General features: G+C 48.7%; 1 protein-coding gene across 2 annotated transcripts; it reads right to left on the reverse strand.

Annotated features, from left to right (window-relative positions):
* Positions 1-272: 272 nt before the first annotated feature.
* Positions 273-11,637, reverse strand: ift43 (intraflagellar transport 43 homolog (Chlamydomonas)). Of its 2 annotated transcripts, XM_028970918.1 has the most exons (10): positions 11,558-11,637; positions 9,902-9,997; positions 9,769-9,780; positions 6,445-6,515; positions 4,933-4,977; positions 4,546-4,592; positions 2,203-2,275; positions 970-1,045; positions 784-846; positions 273-522 (listed from the first exon to the last, which is right to left on the reverse strand). In XM_028970918.1, exons 1-10 carry the CDS (start codon positions 11,600-11,602, stop codon positions 412-414), a joined length of 639 nt encoding a protein of 212 aa, XP_028826751.1. In that variant the 5' UTR covers positions 11,603-11,637; the 3' UTR covers positions 273-411. The 2 variants fall into 2 exon arrangements, with proteins under 2 accessions (XP_028826751.1, XP_028834790.1); XM_028978957.1 differs by lacking the exon at positions 9,769-9,780.
* Positions 11,638-11,919: the final 282 nt, after the last annotated feature.

Genomic DNA, 11,919 nt, shown 5'->3' on the forward strand with positions numbered 1-11,919 from the left:
CGTGACCACGCCCACTACCAACACCAACATGCAGGTTATCAGGCGCTTTAATTCCAGTTAACGTGACCACGCCCACTACCAACACCAACATGCAGGTTATCAGGCGCTTTAATTCCAGCGAACGTGACCACGCCCACTACCAACACCAACATGCAGGTTATCAGGCGCTTTAATTCCAGCCTTCTGATGGGTAAATATGAGATGACAAGCTACATCTTATTTAATCTGCCTCTTGCCTCACAAAATGTGAAAAATATGCACTAAACAAAATAAACTGTCAGCATTAAAATCTTTATTTATAAAACGTTAAATTACACATCACAGCATAACCAACCAATCATTCAATATGAACAGTAACACGAGGGACGTTCTGTGGAAGCAGATGTGAAGTCTGTAGAAAGTTCTCCGCTGTTAGGCCACAGGAAGAGAAGCCGGATCCTCTGTCTCTCCTTGATCCCATTCCGTCTGCAGTTCGGAGGACACCTCTGTAAATAGATGATCCCAGTCCCAGCCTACGTCCTCCTGGACGGGCCCAGCGAGAAGCAGCAGAGAGGACAGCAAAAATCAGATGGTCAGGAACACAAGAACGAACGATAGTGTGGATGATAAAGTTAAAGAGCCAGAAAGTACCGGGGGGGGGGGGGCTTAATCTGCGCGTCATAAATCTTAATTACCTCTGAGACACAGTAGTGACCCCCTGCCCCCCCCCCCCAGGCGCCCCAGAAACAGCTTGCCGGCCCGAGAGAGGTGGCGGAGGCGGCTATATTTAAAACCATCTCTCACCTCGCGCACCTCCTGCTCCGGAGATAACACCTTAGTGAGGAGCTTCAGGTCAATCTCCCCGTCCTGTGGAAGAAACGCGCGCCGTACATTATATCCGCAGCGGGTGATTTATTTCCGCTGGGGTCACTTTACAGAGTCAACGGTAAAGCAAGCTGGAGCCCGGGAACCTCCCAGTCGGGGTCTTACCAGGGTCTGGAACGCGGAGTACTTCATCAGATCGTTGTCCAGGTCTCGGTAGGTCATGACTCGGTTTACCTGGATGCTGGAAACCAGAGCGGAACCGTTACAGGCGGGAAATTACGTAGCATGGAGTCACATTCCACGTCTACATTCACGCCAGAGCGCCTTATTTATCCAGAGCGCCTTACAGTCAGTAGTTACAGGGACAGTCCCCCCCTGGAGACACTCAGGGTTAAGTGTCCTGCTCAGGGACACGATGGTAGTAAGTGGGGTTCGAACCTGCGACTCTGTGCCTTTCTGGTTTTTAGGCGAGCGTCTTACCCACTGCCACCAAACTCATTTCACGGTCTCAGAAGGTTCTTTTTAAAAGTGAAGTGATTGTCACATGTGATACACAGCAGTGCAGCACACGGTGCACACAGTGAAATGTGTCCTCTGCATTTAACCCATCACCCTTGGTGAGCAGTGGGCAGCCATGACAGGCGCCCGGGGAGCAGTGTGTGGGGACGGTGCTTTGCTCAGTGGCACCTTGGCGGATCGGGATTCGAACCGGCAACCTTCTGATTTGGGGCCGCTTCCTTAACCGCTAGGCCACCGCTGTCCCTTTTAGGTCCCTTTTAGGTCCCACATAGTATAGATTCTGCCAGAATCTGGATAATAAAGTGCTCGTGGGGCAGTGGTGGCCTAGCGGTTGCCGGTTCGAGTCCCAATCCGCCAAGGTACCACCGAGGTCCCCGTTATGAAGTTACCGTCCCCACACACTACTCCCCTGGCGCCTGTCATGGCTGCCCACTGCTCGCCAAGGGTGACTGTTAAACACAGAGGACACGTTTCACCGTGTCACCATGTGCTGCGCTGCAGTGTTTCACGATGACGATCACGTCGCTTTCATGCCACAGAAAGCTGGAAACCCAGCTGCTGATGGGTAGTTTGAGAATTAAAAAGGGGGAAGGGTGGGCGCGGCCTGGCGGCGCATGTCAGTCCTACTTACCGCACATTACATGCTACATTGCCCCTGCAATGAGTTCGTGGTGGATATCATCTTGGACTAATATGCTGTACCTCTGTCCCCGACCCCGCTACCGTGTTTCAGGGGGTCATGGGAAAGAGGGGGGTCAGGTGGACTCCCGTAAATCAGTGGTATGTGCCCCGGATCGGGGTCTCACGTGGGTTCCTCGCCCACGGCCACGAGGAACCGTGCGAAGGAATCTTACCAGCGTGGGGTTTCGGAGGATTTACCTTGGAGGAGCTGCCACCTGCATGGTGAGGTCCTCCTCCTGCACCTCCTCCAGGTCTGGAATCACTGGAATGTCTGAAGCCAAAGAAAAGGCCCATCAAAGCGTGGAAACTGAGGGATCTGACACGAGTTCACTACGCTTCCCACGGCCTGACAGATGCGCTCTGTCTTCTTTTGTTGTTTGTTGTTTGCTTAATGCCATATGCAAATTTGCATCCGATTCCCACCGTCCTTCGCTCCCTCCCTCCCTCCCTCCCTCCCTCTCTTCTCCTCTCCTCTCCTCTCCTTCTCCCCCTCCGTGTCTTCAACATCCTCCTCCGAGCTGCCCCCTGTCACAGTGGCCAGGCGGGTATGAATATTCAGCGGGCGAAGTGGCATCTCTGTCCTGCTGAGAGCGAGAGGCTCTGGCCAGGGGCTCCCCGGAAAGCCACCGACACCTCCCCTTCCCCTCCCGCCCCCCGGCGTTCGGGGCGCTGTCAGCCGCCGGCCACCCCTCAGGACCCCGTGCGGCCGGCGCGCCGACCCGCGTGTCCACCCTGCCACTCGCGGCGGCCGCGGGCCGGGCTCCAGGAGCGCGCGCCTGCCTGCGGGCCCATCTGTGTGGGGTCGGAAGTCACGGCGCGCCCTGGCAGGAGCCGCGGCGGCGCGAGCCGCCTGCCCGCCGCTCAAAACAGTGGGAACCGCCTTTAATTGGCAAATCGCAACAGGGCGGAGTGCGGCGCCGCTCCCAAAGAAGGACGACTTGAACTTTCGCAGAAACGTTCTTCTCTCCCGCTCTCACTTGAAAAAATATCCACATTTTCTGCACAAGTGCAATAATTGGGCAAAAGATCCTTTTATTCTAGTAATGAAACTTCCCATCTGTATTTATAGGCATTTTTTCTACAGCCGGTACTTGGTTGGGCCTGAAGATGAACATTAAAAGTTGTCCTTTTTGAATGTAACTACCTGATTACGAAGTTGGTCTCCGTGTGGGTCTGCCGGTGGTTTCGGCTGCTACAGCGTCCCACCGCGACGGTGCACTCTACTCGTCCGCCGTACAGAACCCCAAACGTTCATTTGCATAAAGGGTTCGTCGCAGGATGTCCTTCTTTTCATGAAGCGGTGATACGAAGTGCGAGTTTCTGTTCTCTGAGCCCCTCCGTCTACTTCTGCGTTCGTTTATATATCGCGTTGTAGCACAAACATGAAAAACACCTTTTAATCCTTCATATTTCAAAAAAAAATTTACTTCTTTCACTATATACACACACACACACACACACACACACACACAGTGTAAGGACAGTATGTAAACACACACATTTTTATACATATATATGTGTGTGTGTGTGTATATATATATATATATATATATAAAGTCAAGAGCAGGTGTCGCCACTTCTCCCCCACCCCTCATCAAATCATAAAAAAAATGAAACAAGCCACTGATAACTCATTCTCCTCTCGAGTTTTTTTTTAATTAAAGCGAATTAAAAATGCCACACTAGTTTAGCCGCTGACAAGATTCATCTGTGTTTCCAACAGCCAAATAAATGCGGGCGCGCGGCGCGCTGCTTCATATTCATGAGGCCCCTGGCGTGACACTGTGTCCTCGCGCTTCCAAAGCGGCTCATTCAGCACATTCCCGTCCTCTCCGGACCCCTAATCAAATTTAACGGTCTTAGTGCAATGACATCAAAAAAAAAAGAAAAAGGGGGCCTCGCGTGGCACCCCGCTTCGAACACCACCCCCCACCACCACCACCACCAACGGTCCCATAACTCCCCGCCAATTAACGCCGCCACGCCACGCCGGAACCGGGCCGAGTGGAGGTGAAGCCAGGACTGAGTGAGGGGGCGGGGTCGGGCCCCCCGCTCCGTGTCATCGGCGATCTGAGGGCCAAATGGCCCCGACCGGCCGCATCCCAGCAGCGAAGGGCTGTCTCTGTCTGTCCGGGTCCGGTAAAAAAGGCCGGCTAATTAATAACTGCATAGCATTTCCAGCATTTATCAGACGCCCTTATCCAGAGCGACTTAGTCATTAGTTACAGGGACAGTCCCCCCCCTGGAGACACTCAGGGTTAAGTGTCTTGCTCAGGGACACGATGGTAGTAAGTGGGATTTGAACCTGGGTCTTCTGGTTCATAGGCGAGTGTGTTACCCACTAGGCTACTACCATCCATTTAATACAATAACAGAGCACCAGGGCTATAGTATGAACATTAGTAATTATGCACAAATATATACAACACATCCTGTATACATGCTGAATATATTTGTTCATAAATGCCCTTTTCTTGGGGAACTGAGTTGCTTGGGTCACCAGATAACAGGTCACAGAGGAGGTCACGCTGCTCCACTCACCTCCTTCATCATCGGACTCCTGTGGCGTCTGCGGCCTCAGACGCTGGCTGCACACAGAAAAATGAAATATGGGAATCGATCGAATTAAAGCCGAGGATGATACAAACGTGTAGAGTCCGGACTGTGTACGTCCAACCAAACGCACGTACGCCGTACATAAAGTGTAGGGACACGCGGGAACTCTGAGGAATTTTAAAGAGCTGCCGCCGTATTTTAATCAGAATAAGTGATTGTTCTTGGAAGGTGAGGATTAGTTGCAAACCAAGGACAATTTGAGGGCAACCTGGGTAATTTCCCCTCTCGGCGAGACGTGCGAACAAACAAACAGCTGAAATCGTCGTCTCGCTTTAATCAAGGCGCCGCGGCGGAGTCGGGGAGGAAACTTACTCCTCCTCTTCTTCTGCTGCGGCGGCGGCTTGTCGTCTCCCGGACCTGCGGGGCAGAAGACAACTTTCTCACCACGTAACAAACGAGTCCCGTCCATTATTTAACAGACCTGAGGAATGATCTTCAGCAGGCATCACTTGTTTGGACTTTATTCACATTCATTTTTACCGTCAGCGAAGCACTTAAGCCTGAAATGAAATGAAATAAATCCATCTGGACGACCCCGAGGTCTCTCCTTGTCGTGTAGCGCCCCCCTCAGGACAGATTTATGAGCTTCTTACGGAACGACGGAGAAGGAAGCCGCGCTGGAATTTTTTTAAATAGCGCTATTTCACCAGCGTACAGAGTCTGTGATACTGAACGCGTCCTTGGCGCGTCCTGCCCCGTCCCCCGTCCCCGTCCCTTCAAACACATTACAGGTCCCCTTGATTAAGACTCATGTAGGGTGAAGCAATAGACATGGTAAAACTGTCGAGAAAAAGTTGTTAGGGATAAAATATATTGTGACAACCTGGCTTCAGAGGTTCATCAATAAACTGACAGATCATTTAGTGTCAATTAGGAGTGATAGATCGGCAAATCCCGGGATTTCTGCACTGGGATTAGCGGGAGGAGGGCGAGCGGTGATTGAGCACGGGGGGTGACATTGAGCGGGCCGGAGGGGAGGGGAGGCGAGAGGAGAAAAGTCCTCTCCTGCTCCGGTGGGGGCCATTACTTACTTTGTTCCAGAGAGCAGGATCAATGCGTCCAGAAGCCCTTTAACACCTCGGCCCCGGCGCCCTCTCTCCCTCGCGTCTCCGCCCGTTTTTTCCCCTCCGGGAATCAAGACGGGTTGCGCGCGTGCAGGGAATCGACGCGCTGACCTTCCCGGAGAGGGATGTGTCGAGGTTACGGCCGGAGGCCCGGCGTGTGCAGGCCTCGCCGAGCGGCCTGGGCCACGTGGAACAACAGGGGCGCGCAGGTTCGCGTTGGCCCGTACGAGAGAGGAGTTCCAGACGCTGGACGTTTGGTAAAAGAATCGGCCGCGTATTTAATCACGCGGGTTAATGAGGCTCGGGGACACCGAGATTGGCATTCGCCTTGTTTTTCCCTTCATACGGCATGAGTGGCACTTCCAAAGAGGCAGAAACAGCGCCGCCTGCTGGCAAGTCCCTCTCTCGGTATCTACAGTCATTGCTTTAGATCCAACGGGCTGTTCGAAATCATGTAGCGCATAAATATGCAGGAGTGGAGTATATAAATGGACACAGTAATGTCAACACATTATTAAAAATGACACAGAGAGCAGAATTCTAATATTAAAATACAAATGAATTTGAATTTTTGCCCTTTACGGTTACAGTTTCGACGTCGCTGCAGCTGAACATTTGACCGTCCCGACCTTGGCTGTGGTAGGAAAAGTGAGCAAACCTGGCCGACAATCAATTCGATTCCTAACAGGAACCAGTCGATATCACACGCGCCCCGTTCTGTGTGTTTATGAGACGAGTTTAGGAAGAAAGAAAAACTCACTTCGCAGAACCTGCGCCGCTGGTGTCTTCCGCCCAGCCTCCCTGGCGACGAGGTGGCTTAGGTGGAGGTCCCTGAGGAAGATGAGAGAGGAGATGATGGACACGTAGCACACACACATACACACACAGATGTCTCACCATGCTGATTTCGTGGTTTATGTATTAGTGATGTGAAGTGTATTAGTACTTTTATTGTTTTATGGTTTATTATGACTTGTATTTGTTCTTAGCTTCAATTTTATGTACATGGTACAAATGTTACAAATGGGGTTACAAATGGGGCAGCGGTGGCCTAGCGGTTAAGGAAGCGAACCCGTAATCAGAAGGTTGCCGGTTCGAATCCCGATCTGCCAAGGTGCCACTGAGGTCCCCCTGATGAAGGTCCCGTCCCCACACACTGCTCCCCGGACGCCTGTCATGGCTGCCCACTGCTCACCAAGGGTGAAGGTTAAATGCAGAGGACACATTTCACCGTGTGCTGTGCTGCTGTGTATCACAATGACAATCACTTCACTTCATCACTTTTATTTAAAAGAGGATGAATTAGAGATGGTGGAAATAAGTTCAGGCCTAATCCCTGGTTTGCAATGGAAAAGAGTGGACGTCTCCACCTCATTAAAACCTCTGGATAATGTGGAAAGGGTCTGGATGGAGGAGAAAGTTTCCAGCGTTAAAAAGTAATGTCTTTCCAGGGACTCCCTTTATTCCAGATTATTCCTCTGACCTCGGTTCAAGAGCGTGGGAACCGCTGGAGAAGCCCGGCTGCCTTCAAAAAATACCCCCTCTCTCTCCCGCTCAATCTTTGATTCTGAATATAGTTGTGAAAATAGTCAAACCGGCCCTGAGAGCGGCAGGAACGCGACCCGGCGATCGGAATTCCTCTGAGTGCACGCCGGGTGGCCGGGCGTCAAATGGATTTTTCTCATTACCAAATTGGGCCTGCAGAAGGACGCCGGGACCCTGCAGGAATTCCTTCTCTTTCACACAGAAAGAGGAAACGGTCTGTGGGCCTGGGATCCATCACTGCCCGGACGCCGGAGTAACGCCACACGGCTCGGGCCGAACGAGGAATTTCGTGCAACTCGAGAAAAAAACGGGACTGCCACAAGAACAAGGGAGACGTACCGATAGGCCACGGCTGCTCGGGGGGACAAGCAGCTAACAATTCAACATACATACTCCGCAAAGTCCAAAAAATTTTCAGTTTCATGACCTCGGCTTTCCACATTTGCCTGCATTCGAATCCAAGAAGGCCGAGGACAGAGAGTTCATACCTGGCGGGTTGGCCGACATGCTAAAAGCTATTCATGCCTCAGCCCAGACCCTTCTTGACCATATATGAGCTTCCCATCCTGGATGGAGGAAATATTCAGGTCATCTTGTGACTTCAGAATGGGTTTAAAGGCCGGTGGTGGTTATATGAAACTCATGAAGTCATTGGGAAAAGTGATACGGATCTAAATTCCTATCCGCGAGGACCTAGCCATTACCATACCGCAGGCTTCGGTTGAAACAGCTTCTTTAAGATGTGACCGACTGAGTGTGTATTTTAGGGGGGCAGGAACGAAAGAGAAACATGACGGGTTGACAGACTATCCGCACAACAAATAAACAGGCCAAGTCACACGACACCCTGGAAAAATGTATTTTATGTGGAAGGCGGGTCAGAGAGGGCGCGAGAATCCCGGTCGAACTCCAGGGAGGTTGGCCTAATTTGGGAAGGTTACAGGAAAAAAAAGGCATTACTAGAATTCCATGTTAGAGAAATTTGGCCCCCCCAGTCCTGGGGACAAGTCAGACCCCAGATGCCCCAGATGCCAATGCTTTGGTGTAAGGCATCTAAAAATGCCATCTGTTTCATGTAAAATGCAGCGCTGATGTTCCACAAACAAAGATCATGGATTCTACTGCGGTTTTACCTCGGTGCTCCTGCTCCAACTGGAACCTTGAGGGGGGGGTGGAGTCAATCAATATCTATCAATATCTGAGAAGAGCTGAGGGCCTAAAACCTCTCCAGGGAGTGCAAAGAGCATTCGTGACTCTAACAGGGGGCTCAGCAGAATGGACAGACCAGAATAAGAGCTTTTATTCAACACCTCGAGGCCACATGATTCTGACCAGGAGGGCGGGCCCTGTGGTGGGCGTGGTCTGTGGTGGAAGGGCCATGAACAATACTGATCGCCCAATGTACAGTGTGGTGACTGAGCTGTAAAGCACCTTCAATCACACACTCTGCAGAGAATCCTTCCTTCCCACTGCAATCAGATTCTATAAGGGGTTTTGGCCTGGCTGGTTAAGGAAATGGACCAGTTTGAGGTCCCCTTGATGAAGGTTCCGTCCCCACACACTGGTCCCCGGGCGCCCGTCACGGTGCCCACTGCTCACCAAGGGTGATGGTTAAATACAGAGGACATGTTTCACTGCGTCACCATGTCCTGTGCTGCAGTTTTCACAATGACTTTATTACATTTTTTCAGTTTTTCATTAAAATGATATTGAGCGCTCTAATTTTTAGCTTAATCGCCAGTGCGATTCTTGGTACTTTCTACTGCATTGCTCTTGTTTTAGGAATTTGGGCCTAAAATCTTGAAACACTCCATTTTAATGATAATACCTCACTCAAACAATACAAAACTATGAATGGTTGTCTAATTAGTATTTAATGTGAAAAAGACACTTAACCCCTGTAATGATCCATAAGGACTGAGTGCTGGACTCAGATATTTGACCCGACCATGAAAAACTATGAACATTCTATGCAACTCTTTACATTTATGGCGTTTATCAGACACCCTTATCCAGAGTCCGGGTCTGAGTCCGGGTCTGGTCAGATTATGAGATACTGCTAAAATATTATTTACTGACTGTTCTTCATGGTTATATTACAAAGAGCCAACTTCACCCTTTACAAAGAACACTCAAGCATGTGAAAATCAGGATGATGAAATACGACTTTTTGAAAGCCTATTCACTACCAAACAAACAAAAAAAAGACAGAAAAATACCATTCAAAGTGAAATAAACCAGAACTTATGAAATAATACAGCTTGTGAATATTTTGGGGAGATCAGAAAGAATTACATGACTGGCCTTTAAATTGCCAAAGCACCAAACAGCCGTGATGACAACTACTACAAAATACTGTTCAGCACAGCAACCCTCTACACAACACTACACACCAGAACAACTTTATACCATTTCAGTAATTTACAGGTAAGAGACTCTTCAGAAGTAGCTGCAGCAATTACAGTTTATGGTATAAAGTTACTCAGAAACGGATTTAATAAAATAAAATAAAAAAAAAAACATGCTTCGGTGACAATACCTCTTCCTCCTCCTACTGTGCAGAATTGTTAGATCATTTTGGGGCAAATTGTGGAGGTAAAGGGTTAACAGAGCATACAAAGATTCATTTTTAATACTAAACTGTAAAAATTTAAAGGCAGCGTTAACGTCACCTCTCCTGCTGAAGCAGAGGAAGAAGATTTCCGCTGGCGTGATTCATCCGAAGAGACATCTGCATCATGTCGAGCTCTTCGTCCGGACCTCACAACCTAAACACACACAACAGCCAGAAAATATCAATACAGCAATACATTGCAATATTTTACATTATAGTATTGTATGAATACAGGGACACCGGATGGGAATTTAAATTATGCTTGGCATTTCACGCAGAATGAAATTAGCAAAACATGATAGATCGAATCAAACAAACATTTACATTTACATTTACGGCATTTACCAGACGCCCTTATCCAGAGCGACTTACAGTCAGTAGTGACAGGGACAGTCCTCCCCTGGAGACACTCAGGGTTAAGTGTCTTGCTCAGGGACACAATGCTAGTAAGTGGGGTTTGAACCCGGGACTTCTGGTTCACAGGCAAGTGTGTTACCCACTAGGCTACTACCACCCTGTAACCTCAAACCATCAACCTCGCCTCACGTTTAAAAAAACGACAGAATTAAACTCCCATCCACCTCACCTCGCGTTTAAAAAAAAGACAGAATCAAACAAACTCCCATCATCCTCACCCCACATTTTAAAAATGACGGAATCAAACAAATACCCATCCACCTCACCTCACGTTTAAAAAAACGACAGAATTAAACTCCCATCCACCTCACCTCGTGTTTAAAAAATGACAGAATCAAACAAATTCCCATCTACCTCACCTCACGTTTAAAAAAACGACAGAATTAAACTCCCATCCACCTCACCTCGCGTTTAAAATAAACGACAGAATCAAACAAACCTCAAACCATCCACCTCACCTCACGTATTAAAAAAACTACGGAATCTCTCTTGCTGGGAACGTTCTTTAGAATAAGCAGCTTTTTCGAACCCAGCAGCACGGCCAGGTACAGTGTGAGAAACAAAAGTTGCTGAACTTGCTTCAACACAAAATAATCGCTTATTCTGTATCGCCGTTTAATTACAAATAACACATGCAAAAAATATTTGAATTGATTAACATCATATTGACTCTTTATTTTTTATTTAATATTTATTTGCATAGTGTTTACTGATGATAACGCACATCTGCACACACATGCACTTTATTTTTTATATGTGTACATTTCAGATCAGACCTCTACAATCAAAGTAAAGTAAAGTGATACACAGCAGCACAGCACACGGTGCACACAGTGAAATTTATCCTCTGCATTTAACCATCACCCTGAGTGAGCAGCCATGACAGGCGCCCGGGGAGCAGCGTGTGGGGACGGTGTTTTGCTCAGTGTTCATCTCTCTCTCTCTCACACACACACACACACACACACACACACACACACACACACACACACACACACACACGCGCGCGCACACACACACACACACACTTCCGATTAACAATACGCAGGTAAACGCCTGCCGTGGCGATATATTTAACCCGCACTTTAGGCTGAATGAGGATGGATTAAAATGTGTTTTCATGAACTCGCAATCCTTCCCAGCATCTGGAGTAAAACGGGATACCAGAACACGACCGCACTGCATATTTTCTGCTTTTAAACGTGCACGTAGCGTTATTTTTAAACTAGTTATCTAGGTGACGTTTTTTTTTTCTTGAACAAGTGGCCTAATAACTCGTAGTTCGGAGAAAACTCACGCTTTTCGACACCCCGCCGTCCCCCAGAGCCAGACTGTCCTCCATGTTGCCCGTCAGCTCCACTTCCTGGAGACCGGGGAGCGTCACACGGCAACCGTGGCCATGGTAACCGCGGCCACGGTCACGTGACGCAGCAACGCCCTCCCGTCGTTTGTTTTACGTTTTCATGATGCTTTTTGTGTACGAGATGAACGGGTGCACATTATTTATTGGGGTTTATGTTTTTTTTTGGTATGACATGGGTACATCATAGTGAAATCTTATAATACAATAAAAAACAACGAAACCCTAAAGATAAAGATACATACAAAATCATCAGCAAATTGTGAATGAAAGAATGCGATGAGAAGAGACTAAATGTA

This window comes from Denticeps clupeoides, chromosome 1 (genome assembly GCF_900700375.1).
Source record: "Denticeps clupeoides chromosome 1, fDenClu1.1, whole genome shotgun sequence".
Lineage (NCBI taxonomy): Eukaryota > Metazoa > Chordata > Actinopteri > Clupeiformes > Denticipitidae > Denticeps > Denticeps clupeoides.